Genomic DNA, 18,752 nt, shown 5'->3' with positions numbered 1-18,752 from the left:
ATTAAAGTGCACAGTTTGTCCATCAAGGCACCCGTCCCCTGGGTTCCTGTGTCAGTCTCTAATCCGGCACTGGCAGTCTCTAACCAACTGAGCCAAAGCTTCTCCGCTTAAATTTATCACCTTGTTTTTTTAAAAGTGCAACTCCACCTGCTAATAGTGGCTCCCCTAACTTTCCGCCCCGCTCTTTGGAGAGGAAACTTGCTGGAAAGAAACAGCCCAGGGATGCTGCGGGGAGCTGACCCGAGGGGTTTCCACGGCTAAAATGGAGGCTTTATTTCTTTTTCTTTTTCTCCATCTGCCTGCAAGAACAGCAGCGGAGTTGGCCGCGCCGTGCGTGCGCCTGGCCTGTTCTCCTCCCCAGCTCCGTCTATGGGCGACTCTTGACAGCTTCCCGACCCCGCACAGCTGTACAAAAGAGAGCAATTATGGGCGCGTCACGTGGGCAACGCAAGGAATGCGATGGGAGGCGGGAGGGAGCGGAGGGCGGCTCTTCCCAACTCTCTCCCTGTGCGTTTGTGGCGCTTTCCCTCGCCAGCGACAGGGAGGGCGGGGGGGGGGAAGACAAAAAGAAAGACTGGCAGCCGCGGGAGCCAACGGGAGAGCAGCGACTGCTGCCTGCTCCCTCCAATCAGGGGGAAGCTCGGGCTCCCAGCTTTGAAGGCTGGGTATCCTGTGTGTGGATGGATGGGCTGGGAAATGCTGTATCCATATTCCGGGCGCGCGCGCCTCTGCGGAGGGGCGTCCGAGTTGGCACCCGCTAAGTGAGGTAAGGAGAAGGAGGCGGCAGGCAGCGCTTGGTTCCCTCTCTCTCCGCGGCCTGAGGCGCAGAAATAAACACTGGAAAGGTGAAAAAATAAAATAAAAGGGGGGTGTTTTTTTTTGTCGTCGAAGCAAAACAGGAGTCGAAGGGGCAGGTCCTTCGAGGCTTTGCCTGAGAGGCTCTTTGTGTGCGCCTTTGGGCATCTCGGCGGAGAGGGCTTCGCGCGCCCTGGGGAGGAGGAAGAAGAAGGGCTCGTGCGGTGCAGTGACGTGTCCGAACTCCGAAGCGCTGCTCCGGTGCAACTGCTGCATCCTTCTCAGGCAGGTGCCCCCATCCCTCCCCCAAAGAACCCTGGGGATGGCTGCATCTTGCTGCTGTTTTCTTGCCAGGGAGAAAAGTTGGAAGGCTTGTTTTGTATTGGAGAAGAAGCCTCTCCACCCTGCTCCCTTTCCCTCCCTCTCTCACCCCACCCCTCTTTTGGATTCCCCCACGGAGGAGCCTAGTGATTCATAAGCTGCGAGTGGGTGTGTAGCTCTCTTCTGGATTCAGAAATCGGTGGTGTCATGGCCAAAAAATTCCTATTTGCGCACTGCACAGATGCAAAGCGCTTCGTGGCTTTTTTGTTGGCTCAGCAGGTCTGCGAAGAAATGGACTTGCAGGAGAGACTTGTTAGCTAACTGTTGGGATTTTTTGTTTGTTTGTTTGATGTTTTGAAGCCTTCCATAAATGGAAGGGAATCGTGCAATATACTGAGAAAGAGCTTGGAATAATTGGAACTATGCATAAGGAGTTTTTAGTAAAATAGGATGGTATCCAATTAAGTTTTACTCAGAGTAGACCCATTGAAATTAATGAACGTGACTAAGTTAGGCCCATTAATTTCAGTGGGTCTACTCTGATTGAAACTTGAATACCACCCATAGGATTTTGTCATTTTTCTACTGAGTATACTTAATTAAAATTTTATCTATGCCTAATATTTTAAAGTATATGAAAATGATATGTGACTATTTCATATTTATAAGTATTTGCATTGCCTATAGACAGGGAAGTTTTACAAGGCATGCATTAGAAAAATTTAAAGGGTTTTCTGAGGTTTGATACATTGTAGATGTTTATGTAAACTGGCACAAACAAAATAACTTTTAAAAAATGAGTGGGGGAGAAAACAATTACCATATTTTTTCGTGTATAAGACGCCCCCATGTATAAGACACCCCCTATTTTTAGGGAATTTAAGAAAATAGGGGCGAGATTGCCCTGTGTATAAGACAACCCACAGTTTTTCACATAATTTTAAAGTAAAAAAAAAACCCTATTCTTATACACAGAAAAGTGTGGTAATTTTGGTAGCTTAATCAGACTTGTTGAATTAAATCTGTGGATTTTAATTTCATGAGCACTTCTTTCTGGTTGCAATCCAGTCGAGAGTTAGGTATTCTGAAGTCCATTGAAATAAATAGGTTTGAGTGTATTTAACCATGCCTGATTGTGGCCCAAGTCTTGCTAAAATCAAGCCATGCATATAACTTGTAGCATGTTTATATAGAAATAAGTCCCATTTAACAAAGTATGTCACCATTGAGTAAACCTGCCTAAGATAGGATTAATACATTACCTAACTGGAATGCCTCTGCAGCATAGCAGTACCAATGTAAGGTGCAAGAACTGAATCAAGACACTCTGTGTTGCTTTCAGTTGTGCAACTTTAGCCAGTTTGTGTCTGCAGAGATGATTAAAGATTGCTTTATAGTGTGCAAAAAACGCTGCTGGCTATAGCATCCTAAAACATGAACTACAGACATCACCTTATTGGTTGGATAACTTCATACATGTTGAATTTTAATATTTTTTATGATGGAAACTGAATTAGAGAGTACTTCCTCTTAAAATGCATCCTACAAATGCTATAAAATTAATTTATTTCCACTGGTCACTCACCTGTGTCCAGGACAAACTCCCAAGTCTGCACGAGAAGATCCTCACTTTGATTGCATGGAGAAAATGGGTCACCTCATTCATTCATTCATTCATTCACTGGGCCTGTTTCATTAACTTGCCATGTCTCCCTGAACTGTAAAGTAAAGGTAAAGGGACCCCTGAACGTTACGTCCAGTCGCGGACGACTCTGGAGTTGCAACGTTCATCTCGCTTTACTGGCCGAGGGAGCTGGTGTACAGCTTCCGGGTCATGTGACTAAGCCACTTATGGTGAACCAGAGCAGCGCACGGAAATGCCATTTACCTTCCCACCAGAGCAGTACCTATTTATCTACTTGCACTTTGACGTGCTTTCAAACTGCTAGGTTGGCAGGAGCTGGGACCAAGAAACGGGAGCTCATCCCGTCGCGGGGATTCGAACCGCCAACCTTCTGATCGGCAAGCCCTAGGCTCTGTAGTTTAACCCACAGCGCCACCTGCGCTGTACTAATATGCTAAACCAGGATTACCAGAAGCTTGCTGCTACATTGGTCTTCTCTGTAGGAGTTTGTTATTGAAGTCCTGTGGCAGCAGTTCTAATAATTTTCCTTCGCATTTCAAGATGTTGGTTTGGTAACACAAATTACTAAGTGACTCCCAGATAGGTGTCTTCTGATGTACATGAATCTGAGGGTTCACGATCCTTTTCTTCTGATCTGCAGTGTGGAGTTAATTTTAAAATTGAAGACCGAGACCATGCCATCTTATATATTTTGTTCAATCATCCCTTCAACATACCTTGTTTCTGTTTTGTTATGGATGACACTACAGTCGAAGTAAATATATTCATTAGCCTTGCTGTGTTCCCCCCACTAAGTTTAAGACCCCTTCTAACAGCCACAAGTGACCTGTTCTTTACAGAATTGAGGCTAAGAGCATCAGAACTCTATTTGCCCAGTATACATTCTTCAACCTTTCATGAAGTTAACAGCTTGATCCTAGGTGTGCTTATTCAATTGAGTTTGATATGTTGGCAGCTGGCTTGCACTTAAAATCCTCATGTGGGCAATTTATTCACATGAGCAGTAATGTCAGAGTTGCAGAAGTTGTGATTTTTCCTTTCATGGGAGCAAACAGAGTTATGATACGTAAATCTTGTGACCTTGATGTTGCATTGCTCTCTACTTCTCTTTAGCTGCTGGTATAAGATAAGACCCAACTTGCAGAAGTAATGTCTCTGGTTTTAATGTATTTACTATGAAGTGTGTGCTGTACTGTAGCCATAGCTGATGGGGAGCCAGTTACATCACCTTTGACTGCGATCAGAAAAAAGATGCTTGAAAGGTGTCAAAGTGACAACTGATGAATAATCTGTTCAGTGACATTTTTTCCTAATATTTACCCATCACTTGGCGCACTAAGCAGTAACTGATGACCCTGAGACATAAAGATTTATGTGGGGGTGGGGGAGTCTGCTAGCTTTAACTATAGAGAAGTGTGTTTTGATTACTTAGCCATTCCATTTGAAATCTTGGTGGAAATGAATGCCTGCAAGGTCAATTTGAGAAGAATTACAAATAGCTACTTAAGCTTTCCCCCAGAATATAGCTGATCTAGTTGTTTCTTTCAAACTAATATGACCTACATTGCCTTAAAAAAGAAAGGGTGCTGTACCGTCCACAGATACTATTAATAGGTATCTTGTCAAATATTGTAATAATAATGCAATTGTAAAACATTGCTACAAATACATTGGCCGCATTAAGACTTCATGCTGAACCATAATTAAGCATTATGTGAATGAGTCTTTGGCATCCAAGCTAAACACACACACCTGTGCTATGTTACAAGTGCAAGGAAGAGATCAGGAGCTTCTGCTTCCATTTTCAGTTTATTGTGATTTGTTATGTGTAAATGTGAACAGGCTGTAGTTAATCTTACCTGTGGTTTAGGGATAGCCACCTCCACAACCTGGTGTCTTCCAGATCTTTCGGACAACAACTCCAGTCATCCCTAACCATTTTTTTGTGCTGACTGAGACGGATGATAAAATATTTCAGGAAGTCCCAATATGCTAATTCCATTTGCTTCCATATTTCCTTTGGGGAACGGGACGTACCCGTCAGCATCCGTAATCTTTACTACATAATTACCTGTTATAATTTAGGAAAATCAGCCTTTTGTTTTGAGATAAAACATGTTATCTCAATGAAATCCAAGGTTTGTAATACAAGCTGAGCTGAGTTAAAATGATGTGTTCAGTATTCCCCCTGTTAGCAGCAGAGAGACCCTTCCATCTGGGTCATCTGTCCCTCTGTTTAACTGCTTGGCTGCATAGACTGCCACTGGGGTATGTTGTGGGTAAAGTGCAGAGACTTGATTTTATATATATATATATATATATATATATATATATATATATATATGGAGGCTAAACTTACCCGGATGGAGTAAATTAGTTGGGTACCATCCAACATGTTTGCTCAGTGTGATTTAGTAGCAGCCTCTAGACCTAGTGGTTTTGGAAAGGCAGCCAAGGCTGTTTAGAGGGCCATGAGGAGTTTGATCAAAGTCCCCTGGGCTCTTTGGGAAGCTACAGAAAGGCGTATTCTGGTGTTTAGAAGGAAGGTACAGAGTCTGAGGCAGCTGTAGGACAGAACCTGGGTCCGAGAACTTCCATGGCTCTCAAGAACCGTGGAAAGGGTTGCAGCTCAACAAGTGGCAATTTGTAAGTGGGTGGTGGGCGTTTTCAGACATGGGGAGGTTTGGGTGGGGAGTCATGAAAGATACCAGATGACTTGCATGCTGAGATCTTTCGAGAGGCATTGCTAGAGTTACAGGGATGTTTGTGGCTAAGCCTTAGAGATGGCAACCATGAATGGTGATACCTACAGTATGGCTCTTGTGCCATAGAATATGTGAGGAGCTGAATTATATGGGCCTGAAGTCTGAGTTTGTGGGTTTGGGATATGTGCTAGATCTATGGGACTACGTGAATCTTTAGATGTATGTTTGGGGTGGGGTGGGGCAAAGCAGGTGGAAGGAACTTCTTTGTGCTGTAATATATATTTTTTAAAACAATTTTTATTGTACTCGACTCACTGAAGTCCCTTTGTTGGGGCTTACAGTTTCCCTTATAACACACACACTCTCCTGAATATTTTCACATAAGGGTCCCTTATAGTGCGCTATCTCCCGCCTGAATAGTTCTACAATTTAAACAAAAGGCATATTGATTTTGAAAGGGAGTAGTCATGTTACCAGAAAATGCTTTGCAAGGTTGGGCTGGAATAGTTGGGAATAAATGTCACAGCATACAGTTTCTGTATAAAGACAAAGGGGTGATAACCATAGAAGCCAATGATTTTACTATCTTGCAAAGTTAAAAAAGAAATGGAGGTGGGAGATGAAGGCCATATTATCCACTGATAGTAGAAATACTGAGGTTCAAAGTACTTCGTGTAGTACTCTGCAGTACCACCCACCCACAGTGAGAAGAATAGAAATTTTCAAATAAATAAACAGTAATAATGTGTTTATGTGGTGGGGATGTTGTGATTGAACTGGGGATTGATTTCACAGTCTACACTGTGAACATTAACAAGGATGCTTGATCAGTTTGAAGCATGGGGTTGGATTTTGTTAAACTGCTTTGCTAGCAGCAGCTAACAAAATAACTCATGCTAGTGCAATGAGATATTCCCCTCTCTTCTCCTCCCCATGCACCGCCACACTTCACCTAAATCTGCTCTAAGAGGTTGGGAGAACCCCTAGAATAACACATGGGGGGTTGCTAATTTGACCGTTCCATCATCCTGTCTGGCAAGCAGAAATGTTTGCACTGATGGAATGGTAAATCAGCAGAACAAAATAATACTGGAGAGTATTAAATTGAATGTCTATGTCAACCACTGTAGGTTTCCCCATTTTGAGGAAATTTAAAGCTTATTTATGAGCTTATTTAAAGCAAAGATGACTTAACCCATGTGGGGGCTTGCAGCATGCCTTCCAGTGCATGTCATCTTATTGACTTCAGTGGGATATATTCCTGTTGACTTCAGTGGGATTTATTCTCATGTTGGTCGGCATGCCTTATTCAACGTATTCTTAAGGATTTGTAAGAAATACTTGCCTTTATAGAAAGAGCAAATGTGAATAATGCAAAGTTGAACTGCATGTCTGCATATTAGCATAATGCTTTATCCTTCGTAGCATCGATAGAAAGGCTTTGGGAAGCAGTGAGTAGTTTTGACACAGTGATTCGAACCTAGATATTAGCTACTGTGATGCACAACTAAAGCTAAATGTTGGTGACTGCACAAGCAACACTGTTCTCCATAGAACAGAGGTTCTATGTTCGGAGGAAAATGTTGCAGTTATTTGGTGTATTGTGCAAAGCGTTTGCTTCTTGAGGCAAACATCTGGATATTATGGTAACGTTCAAGGCTATGTTCTGCTTTCTGTTTCTTAGTTATGGTAGGAAAAAAGAGCCTTTGAACTATTTTCTAGAGGTGATGAAAGATTTTTCATGAACAATTTGTAATAAATAGAAAAACCTTAGCAGAGATATAGCAATGTCCATTATAATCGGCACACGCTGAAATTCAGGTGGTAACAGATCACTTATTCCAAAGTACAGTATAAGACTAAACTCTAATGTAGTATGAACTGTGAAATGGCCGAGTTCATATAATGTACTTGCCATATTATGGATGGGATATTTATGAAGGAACTCCTTCAATTGCTAGTGGATGTGAAGTGTCCAGATCCATCTGAAGCAGTCATGCAATTTGTGTAAAACAGATATATAGTCACAGGTTTGTCTTAAATTGTACTAAAGGTAAAGGTAAAGGGACCCCTGACCATTAGGTCCAGTCGTGTCCGACTCTGGGGTTGCGCGCTCATCTCGCTTTACTGGGCGAGGGAGCCGGCGTACAGCTTCCAGGTCATGTGGCCAGCATGACAAAGCCACTTCTGGCGAACGAGAGCAGCACACGGAAACACCGTTTACCTTCCCGCCGGAGCAGTACCTATTTATCTACTTGCACTTTGATGTGCTTTCGAACTGCTAGGTTGGCAGGAGCTGGGACCGAGCAACGGGAGCTCACCCCGCCACAGGGATTCGAACCGCCGACCTTCTGATCAGCAAGCCCTAGGCTCAGTGGTTTAACCACAGCGCCACCTGGGTCCCTATACTAAATTGTACTAGACATTGTATAATCATTAAAATGCAGCAGTTATGTTTCCAGCATGTAACTACAGTATTGAAATAATTGTGCTGCCATCTTTATTTGAACAGCATGGTGCTTTTCCATGGTAAACCATGCTCAAAACAGTCCACAACATCAAAAAAAAAAGTTTATGTAAGTTCGTAACAGAATTTAAATAGATCAATAGGGTAATGCAAGCATCTCATGTTAATCACTTTATAATAAAATTGAACAGCCCACTGATAATTCATTACATGATCTAACAATAAAAATGCAAGAACGTAATCAAAACAACAGCAAAAAGTTATGGATCTTCAAAACTAGAGATTGACATTAGCAGCAACCCCTAAACAATACCGTGTTTCTCCGAAAATAAGCCACACCCAGAAAATAAGCCACACCCCAAAAATAAGCTATAGTGATAGGCAGTTTAAGCTTGTAGGTTAAACTGTACCATACTTAAATAAAAAAAAAATAGGACATCCCCTGAAAATAAGTCACCGTGGTTTTTTTTGAGGAAAAATAAATATAAGACGGTATCTTATTTTTGGAGAAACACGGTACCCCATCCTGTTGGCCTATAGGTACATTAAAGTGCAGAAGCAGCCTCTGTAAAATAGGGTAAAGAGATGGAACGGAAGAAATTTGAAGCAATTGAAAATGGTGCATGTGCTGCACCATAGGACTTTGACGGCTGGAAAGCTGTGACTGGTAGGATAAAAAGATGCCGCAGAAATTTCAACTTGCAAAGCACACAGCGGAAAGCAAGGAGGAAAAAGGATGTGTGGAGTTTTATATAGATTTTTTAATTACCAGTAAGTCATTATTTTTTAAAATGCTTAAATGAATAAATATTATTAAACCCTTAATGCATCTCCTTGTATGCTAAGTGGAACTTATTCCCAGGTAAGTATGTACAGGGGTGCCTCTGGTTACAAACTTAATTTGTTCTGGAGGTCTGTTCTTAAGCCGAAACCATTCTTATCCTGAGGTGTGCTTTCGCTAATGGCACCTCCAGCACATGACTTCTGCTCACATCCTGGGACAAAGTTCGCAACCAGGAGAAATTACTTCCGGGTTAGTGGAGCTCGTTACCCGAAGTGTGCATAACCAGCATTAATAAAGGATCATGGCATGATATGTGGGAAAGATTGGGGGGTGGGGGAAGACCCAATGAATTCCCACAGTAGCAGCAAGCAAGATAGACGGAATGTAGACAAGCAAGTGACCGAGATTTGAGGATTAGCAAGTGGAATAGAATCTGAAGAATTTAACATCATGATCTTAAGCATATTTACAGTGCTATACAGGTAAGCGGGGCTTTGTCCCCAGTAAATACGTTTCCTACAGAGTAGCATTCGCTATTCCTGATTTTGTTGCATCTGTAGGATGCTTGTAATGTGTATTGCCGGCGAAGTATCAAACCACACGAGCCACTGTGCTGTTTTATGTCAAGGAAACTGGCGACTGAGCACTTTTCTCTCAAGATTTGTGAGAGGGTTGCAAAAGTGAGTGCAGTTGGATGGAACTCATTGTCTGCCTTTGCAGAGAGGCATCTGAACACCCTTGCAATATGGAACAAGTGGTTCTTTATTTTCAATGTATTCAACTTTGGAGATATTTAATAAAAAAAACCTCCACTGTGAGCTTCAGCTGTGCATATCCTATTAGAAAGAAATAATAGTCAAAAGGAAGACATTTAATATGAGTCATCTGTGGTTGCTCATTAGATCTTAATAATAACCATAATAATAATCATAATAATTTTATTATTTATACCCAGAGTTTCCCCAACCACTCTGGGTGGCTTACAGCATATCTAAAACTATAATAAGAACATCAAGCATTAAAAAATTCCTGATACAGGGCTGCCTTCAGATGTCTTCTAAAGACACCAGCACTTCAGCAAAGTTGCATTGTTGCATAAGAATTATGTACACATAATATTTCTCTCCTCAAGATGGTCACTGCTGAGTAGGGAAATCTGTGTACACATAGGCCTGGTTTTCATGTAGCATTAAATCATGGTTTAAATAAACCCTTAGTTAATAATAAATCATGATTTAGTGTTGCATGTAAACCTAGGCCAGTCACTTAACCATGGTTTATTAACTATGGTTTTAGCAAAAATAAGCCATGGTTTGTTGTTGGCTTACTTGCCTTAACTATGGTTTAACATTGCCTGTGTTAATGAGCAAAGATCACACACATGAATCTGAAATGCCATCTGTACATGTAAGCAGGAAGCTGTAGGAAGCCATTATGGCTTTCTGATGTGAACATAAATACACCAAAACAGACTTCACTGTGCATACTTTTTCCTACATGAAAATAGTATGTGAAGTGGCCTATTTTAATGTGACATCATGTTGTATGACTTACTTTGAAAGGGAGGTTCTTTTTTTCTTACGTACTATTCACATATGTGATTCTTAGCACACACAGTCAGAAAGAGCTTTTTTTGGCAAAGCAATGAAAGAAGCATTGACACTACACTGAAGGGTTCTTGTATGCTCTGGTCTTCTCCCTACAAGGAACTTGGAGAGAAATAATTGAAGACTTGCCCAGTCGTCTTGCTTATAATTGTAAACAGTCTGGTAGCAAGCTGCACCATTCAAAGGATTTTACTACTAAAAGAACATGCAAATACAGGGCAAGCGAACTATAGACTTATGGTGGACGTGTGGTACTTGCGAGTCTCCTCTTTTTTTAGAGAGAGAGAGAAAGAGGTGCATTTGCTAAAATGTGCAGATCACATTCTCTTAATTGCACAGAAGCCCTAGCCCAGGCATCCCCAAACTGCGGCCCTCCAGATGTTATGGCCTACAACTCCCATAATCCCTAGCTAAGAGGACCAGTGGTCAGGGATGATGGGAATTGTAGTCCAAAACATCTGGAGGGCCGAAGTTTGGGGATGCCTGCCCTAGCCATTCTCTGCACATGTAGGCTTAAGGGGAGGGTTCTGTGGGGTTGCCAACGAGCTGAGGTGGAGCTGTCCAATGGTGTAGTGCACCACCATGCTGCATTTGTGCAGAGGCCTCTAGCAAATGGCATCATTCAGTAACATCTATGCCAGTGTAAACAGCTGGAGGTCTCCCAGCAACTGCAGCCAAATTGCACCTGCACTATGAAACTCTTCCTGTCGGGAGTATTGAGGCAGGAGAGCTGGAATCCCTCGCTCAACTTCAGCCGCTTAGAGTACGGATCTTTGTGCTAGCTGGATGGTTGCATCTAACAAACAGGAAATTTCAATAAATAATGTTAATATGTGTTTGTTTTAAATGTTTTACTGCAGGATCATTTACCGTGTGTTTTCAGAAGAAACCACAATATAGAGAGTACCCAAAAGCATGGACACAGAAGGATTCCCCCCACCGCCACCACCTGAAGGTAAAAAGAAAGAGAGAGAATCACAATGTTTGCATTGTATTTTAAAAGCCACCTGCTTGTCCCAATTGCATACCTGCCTGTTCTTTTCACATTTTGACCTGTATTAACTTTCTGCTGCACAATCCCCTCAATGAATGCATAGGCGTAAGGGCCCACTTATACAGCATGTGTTTTGAATATGATGAGATTCCACAAAGTGACTTCTTTCACTGACTCCAGCCTTTATCTTTGTAGCACTGCTTCTAATGGTTTCCCCATTTGTTATGAATTATGCTGTGATTGGAATTCAGTTCCTGTTTTGGAACGTAACAGGGGATTGGGTGTGTGTGTGCGCGCGCACGCTAAATGCCGAAAGGTTACATTATAGGAATGTGCCGTTTTGTGATGACAAGAACGCAGCAAACCTCTTTTCTAAAATGGAGTTGATATTATCAGTCACACCCGCTCATACTGATTACTTAAGGTATTGCAGTTCAAACATATGCACTGAGAGGGAACCAGAGGAAGGAATACATGTGTGCTAGATGCAGAATTAGGTGAAACATTTTTTTAAATTAAAAAACCCCCATTTATCAGAATATTTGTAAACAGTCAACTCATTAAAAAATATTGAGGTGGTGCATAATTATCGCAAAACTATAACACTGTATTAATTGAATGTTTCATTCTTGTTTCATTCCAATCCATTGTCTTGAAGTCGCTAGCCACTTCAAGGGCTTAGAAATGAAGCACACTAGATTTTTTTTTAAACCCCAATTACCTCCCTCCCAGAATAATTGTGAAGATATGCACCTCCTTGACTTCCTTGGAGAGAAGCAGGAATCGAGATGCAATAAAATTCTGAGACGCCTAGCTTCTAGTTTCCTAAGTGAAAGAAAGAGGCTCTGACTTTCTTGTTTGTGCAAAGTGTCATCAAAACACGAGTGCTCAGAAGCAAGAAGACAAAGGGCACGATTGAAAAGAAACAATATTATGTGCACCAAGCAGAACCATATGTGCAAGCCAGAGAACAGTTTCCACGGCCATACTGATAAGTCACTGCTATCCCCCCCTCCTCCTCCTCCTTTTTTACAAAGCAGCTTTGATTCTTTAGTGATAGCAACTGTTGCTACTGCAATATCGAACAAAGGTACAGCTGCAGTCATAGTTCTTTAAAATATAATGCATAGCGCTGCGCTGGATAGTTTTAGTGCAAACAACACAGGAAACCTGAAAAAGTTTCACTGACTTTTTAAAAAAGGGGTGGTATTGGGTTGGAGAGATGGAGGGAGAGATGTTTTGTATAAATGTGTTAGTTACGGTTTAATTAAACATAATTTTAAGAAAGATACACAAAGATCTTTTTAATGTTTCTTTTTCCACAGCACATTAATATACAGTGTATCTGTAGAATGTGCATTGTTCTTATTGTAATGTATGGTCTGTTTTTATGTTCTGCCTTGGCTCTTAATTTTTGTAAGTTGCTTAGACTTTTGGCTTTTGGATTAAGTGATTAACAAGTGAAATAAATTATTATTATTATTATTATTATTATTATTATTTATTATTAGAATCTGCATATCAGAAGGTGACTGCACTTGCAAATTTTCATTTGTGTCATCTAGGAGCAGAGGCTTGCGTGACTAGGTTTGTTTTGAAAATTGTAAGAATATTGCCTAAACTGAGCAGACACAGTAAAAGGAGTTGTCTGTGCTGCATTTGTTTTGTGAGAAATGCCTGTTTGAGCATACAGACAGGATGGTTACAAAGGATGGTAAAAATGGAGCCAAGGTTTGAGATGAATGAGAACAGCATCTGAATTGTAATTATCAATAGTCTCTTGTTTGGGAAGCTGTTAATAGTTTGTTTGGTGTCTGAAATAGAGTGATGCCTTTCAGAAGAGAAAGTGAGACAGATCCTGTGGCTTTCCTTTTAGAAAAGCAACAACCAGGAAAAATAAATCTGTTGAAAGTAAATAATCAATACTTTTTAAAAATTAGTCCTTTACAGAGAAGGAGAATGGAAAACTTACATTTTTTTCTTCGTAGGTAATTGTATTGCAACTTGTTCATAAAACTGCATGTCTCCAAACTGCACATTACATTAAATGCCTGTTCACATTTGTGTTTGAGCGTGCACATTTTAAAAAGTCTGCCTTGTGGTTTTGGATGGAAGGGAATTTTGATCCCTACTCTGTGTCATAAGTCTGACAAAAGTTTCTTCACTAGAATCTATTTGCCCTTAAAACAAGGACAAGGTTTGTACTAGAACTAGACCTTAACATCTTCTCCAGGTTATTTCTACAATCTGGATGTAATCCATTCATAACAATATTGACTCGTGTTATTCCCCTTTTATCAGGCAGCCGTGATTGTAAAAGATAACAAGCTACTGACAAGTGACACCTTCACGCTTAACCACATTGGGAAGGAAACCAAAGAAAACATAAGCATGGCCCAGACAGAGAAAAAGACAGACAAAATGGATAAAAACAAGCAGGGCAGTGAATATTGTTTGGATTAAGCATGAAGCACTGCCCAAACATGCGCCCAAAGGAGGTCATTTCATTGCTGCTAATGCAGTGCTTTGACTTCACCCCCAGAGGTGCACTCCATTGTCTTTTGGAACAGACAGATGCCAACAATAGCAGGCGTGAAGGATGTAAATTGGCCTGGTAAAATTAAGGATAGATTTCGCATAAAGTTACACTGCTCCAAAAGTTCTCATTGAGTTGGCAAAAAAATTGCAGTTGCTACTTGTGCTTGGTAAAAGCTGCTTTGGTGCAACAAAGCCTCATCTTTGTAAATGAGGCCACACACAAAATTAAGCATGAACGATAAATGTGATAATGGGGAAAGACAACAATGAGATTTCTGTAGAGTTCGTTTCTGTGGCTATGAGGAAAAATAATGGCTGCACTGCTTTCATGGTCTGAGGCCTGTTCTGCTGCTTGACTGTCTTTCTGAATGTAATGCTTCTGAGAAATCCTTATAAAGCCCTAGGATTTAGTCCAAAGTATTGCAGGGCCAAGGGGATGTGTTCAGCAAGAGAAAGAGTGAGCGACTTTCCTTCTGTGCAACAGAGCACTTCACTCTTGCTGCCTTCTTAATGCTCCAGTTTCTCCTTTGCTGCATGACAATGTGGCCAGAGAAGGAGAATAGCTGGAGACAACTGTTATGTCAACACTTTCTCCAGTGGTCTGAATGACTTCAGAAAGGGGCTTGGTATTATTCTCTCTATTCTGGAAGAAGAGCTGGCATCAAAGGTCTGCATAGTGGGCATTTGCTGTAGGGAAATGGTGAAGAGCAGTGGCGGTGATGATTTTAATAGTGAGAAGGTGGAATCATAGGGGGAGGGGGCCGGTTGCCTACTGGCCCTTGAAAACAAGGAAGCAGTACCACAAGATATACCTTGTTACTGCATTACTCAATTGTGCCTGCATTCAGAAATTTGAGCCAATGGTATAATAGGCAGGGCCTTCAACCATTGCTGAAGATTTTTGAATCAGCTTGCATGTTGATACATGAATAGATGGGTAAACCTCCCACAGAAAAGCTGTCAAAGAGTTGCATGAGCTTTGAAGTCCCCAGTATCTGCCTTAGCTCATTTCACAGGATTAGACTTTTGCAGGCTTGTTCCTGAGATAATGGAGCAGGCTTTTGTCTCTGCTGGGATACGATTGGACCTTAAGTTGAATTAAGATAGCTGATGGAACCTTTCAAAACTGCACTGATTTTCTTTCTTTCTTAGAATTCCCAAGCAGTGCCGGGTGTGAGGCTGTCAGTGTAAGGTATTTTGGGAAGAGTGAGCAAAGATAACGTATCTTGTGCAAGCAGCAGAGAATTTCTATATTTGCTTGAGAGCTTGTAACACTTTTCCTTGATGCTGGTTTGCAGCATATGAGCATTCCTGTCAACAGCAACTTTTGCTTTTGAGCTTCTGCGGTTGTCACCTCAACCCCTTAGGATGTTAATGATAGGATATTTAGCTTTGTGTTCAGAGGCAAGTGAATGAATGAGCATTTAAAGAGCACACACGAAAACTTAGCCATTTAACATGTCGCACCAGCTAGATAATGAATATTATTTTAGTTTTTAAGTGGAAAAAGATTGACCTTCCTTTCTTACAGTGCATTAGAGGTGTCAATAACAGGCATGCTGAGTCAACTTGGTTCAGGAAACAGAATATATAGCAAGAAAGCTTATTGCTTTGACGGTCTGAACAGTTGAGTAGTGTGAATTTTTGTAGAGGAATTTTTCAGAGCGTGCCCAAGCTAGTAGAGTGTCTGATAAAATCTTACATAATAATTAGATTTTCTAAGATTTATGTGGGTTTCCCTTGACCTCTTCTTACCTTCAAGTTAAATAATCTTGTTTCTAAATATATGCCTGGTTTCCTCCACTTCCCAAAGGAAAATATTTACATGGAAGTTTTTGGAGGAAAGTAGTGACTTCTGAAGGGATGAAAATATATATTTTTTGTCAAGGTTCAGGAGAAGAGAGAGCTGAAAGGATTGCTTTTGAAAAACTTAAGAAACACTTTGAAACACTTAAGACAAAGTTAGCATTGATGAATTGCAGAACCCAGAGCTTTGATGGCATGTTTATCTTTTGTTGTTCTTCTCATAGCAGCCCTATGTGATGTGTATTTGTGTGGAACATAGTAGCAGAGCTACCACCACTCCCAGCTGAGATGTTAAAAAAATATTTGTTTAGTTCGCATGCATGATCAAATACAATGTTTCCCAAGCTTCCCCCACCATGGACCACTTGAAATATTCAAAATGTATAAAACAAAATCCAAAATGTGTGGGAGGTGTCATCACCTCCAAAGCCCTAAATGGCTTTGGTCCAGTATACCTGAAGGAGCGTCTCCACCTTCATCATTCTGCCCGGACACTGAGGTCCAGCACCGAGGGCCTTCTGGCGGTTCCCTCGTTGCGAGAAGCCAAGTTGCAGGGAACTAGGCAGAGGGCCTTCTCGGTGGTGGCGCCTACCCTGTGGAACGCCCTCCCAACAGATGTCAAAAAGGAAAACAACTACCAGACTTTTAGAAGACATCTGAAGGCTTTTAATGTTTAATAGATTATTGTGTCTTATTTTTCTGTTGGAAGCCGCCCAGAGTGGCTGGGGAAACCCAGCCAGATGGGCGGGGTATAAATAATAAATTATTATTATTATCAAGCAGAGGGAACGCTGCTACACATGTGGTGGACCTGTAATAAAATTAAGAGCTCCTGGGATATGGTATATAAAGAGCTGCAGAAAATATTTAAACAGACCTTTATAAAAAACAAACAAACAGAAGCTTTTCTGCTGGGCATATTAGACTCTGACATTGCAAGTGAAAATAAGAGAATATTTCTGTATGCGACATCGGCAGTGAGAATCTTAATTGCAAAAGATAGGAAAAAAGAGATAGTACCAACAAAAAAAAAAGCGTGGCAAGATAAATTATTTGATTACCTTGAACTGGCCAAAATGCTGGATACAATTAGGGGACAATCTAAACAAAAATTCCAAAAAGAATGGGGAAAATATAGAGATTATCTAAAAAAGCAGTGTCCTAAAATTAGTAGCTAGACTTGCTTTGAGTAATTTTTGCAAAACAAAAAATGGTGTAAAAGTATAAAATGTGGAGAAAAGTAGGGAAAAGGAAATGAGCAAGAAACAGTTTACCAAATATGAAATTAGACTCGCTTTGAGAACGAAGAAAGTCAATTAGAAAAGAATAAGAATTGAAATATGGATATACATTTATTATTTGTTTTGTATCTGTATTTTTTAAAAAGTCTTTTCTTTGTGTGTGTTTGTGTTGTAATAATAAGCTAATAAAAAGCATATTAAAAAAGAAAGAAAGCATTGTAATGCATTGTGTTAGGTGCTAGATTTTTTGCTAGATTTTTTGTTGCCTCTTCTGTTTCTTGTATTGCATTACAATTAGATTTAAATTTTAATATAATAAAATGCAATATAAGAAATAAAAGGAGCAATAAAATACAATTGAAGGTCCATATGAATATTTAATACTGGCATGCTGCAGACCATTTGAGTGAAGCTCATGGAGGGTAGTTTGGAAACCCCGATGTAAAACCTTGACATTGTGTCTCATTCATTTGGTCTGTTAAAAACAACAACACAAAACTAGGGTGATAATTCAAGTATTATTCAGAGTAGACCCACTTCTCATTGACCTCACTAACATGACTATGTTAATTCATTTCAGTGGGTCTACTCAGGGGAAAAACGTAGATGAATACCACACTAATGATAATATCTATATAAGATCATATTCAAAAGCTTTGCTAAAATACTGTTAAAATTGTATAGTCATAACCATTGTCAAAAAGTGAAATTGATCTTTATCACGATAGTGGCATTGGATATTTTCCTTCTTTGGGCATTATGGCAATTAAAACATCTCTGTACACTTCCTGTAATTTATTTCCAGACAATGTTTCACTGTTAGCTAGAAGTTCAGCAATTATTTATAGAAGGATGAAGTCATCTCATCCCTGCCCCAGAGTTGTATGTATTGTATTTTAATAATTATTTGTCCAATATTTCTTGTATTGACTCTGCAACTAAAGCTGCCTAGTCTACCTAAGTTAGCGGTGGTCATTGTTTTGTTTAAAAAGTCTGTTTTTTTTTAGTTTTAGAAAATGAACTAACAACTGGCACTGCTGATGATGAAGAGGAGGAAGAAGGAGAACAGTTCGACTTTGATAGCGGAGATGAAATTCCAGAAGCCGACAGGCAAACTGCTTTGCCATCGAATTTAGAGTCTAGGAAGAATAACGCAGAACAGGAAGAAGTGAATTCTACAGGTACGTGTGACCATGCCTAATAAAGCTATGAGAGCATTGCTGATACTTCATTTATTTACTTAGTGCATGTGAGATCCCTTTCAAAATAATAATGAACTGCAAACATTCATTCAAAGTAGAAATAAGTACATGGAAAGAACATTGGGATAGTTTCTATGGGCAACTGTCCATTAAGCTCATAGCTGCACGGTGTCATTTACATAAGAGGCTACATGCAATAAGTGTGCTTGAAAAGCGCACAGATTGCACATAGATTTTCTATGGACCAGATTCAGCTACTGGGTCCTACTAGTGGAAGCCCATGCAAGAACTGCTAATTCAATGGGGCATTTCCCCCCTCCTGAAATTAGTTTTTTTTTTGGGGGGGGGAGACAGGAGAATCCTCAGAACAGCAAATGGTAGGAGGAGAAGGAAGATTGTGCTGTTGTTCTGCTGAAATACTTGCACAGGTGGAAGGATCTCCTTAGCACTACATTCTACGTAGTCCCTATGTGTGTAGAGTCCTGTTTACATGAGGGTGGTGATGGGACCAGAACCAGCAGGTGCAGTCTCAAGTCATTTCTATGCAGAATGAACACTTGTGCAGGCCGGCCTAAGGTGATGTCAAAAGATAAAGATATGCTGCCTAGGAAATAAAAAGAAAGAAATTCATCTTCTTCCACTCCTCT

At 40.6% G+C, this 18,752-nt stretch overlaps 1 protein-coding gene across 3 annotated transcripts in view; it reads left to right on the top strand.

Annotated features, from left to right (window-relative positions):
- The first annotated feature begins 666 nt into the window (after positions 1-666).
- The window catches only part of ARHGEF10 (Rho guanine nucleotide exchange factor 10), a 91,443-nt gene continuing 73,357 nt past the window's right edge, over positions 667-18,752 (top strand). For 2 of the 3 annotated variants that reach the window (XM_060272458.1, XM_060272457.1), the window contains exons 1-3: positions 667-845; positions 11,185-11,279; positions 17,911-18,084. In XM_060272458.1, coding sequence (XP_060128441.1) covers positions 11,240-11,279; positions 17,911-18,084 — 214 coding nt within the window. In that variant the 5' untranslated portion in view covers positions 667-845; positions 11,185-11,239. The remainder of the gene's footprint in view (positions 846-11,184; positions 11,280-17,910; positions 18,085-18,752) is intronic. The other variant, XM_035109945.2, reaches the window with a different exon arrangement.

This window comes from Zootoca vivipara, chromosome 3 (genome assembly GCF_963506605.1).
Source record: "Zootoca vivipara chromosome 3, rZooViv1.1, whole genome shotgun sequence".
Taxonomy (NCBI): Eukaryota; Metazoa; Chordata; class Lepidosauria; order Squamata; family Lacertidae; genus Zootoca; species Zootoca vivipara.
The sequence above is the reverse complement of the archived record's forward strand: the minus strand, read 5'-3'. Positions and strand labels throughout refer to the sequence as shown.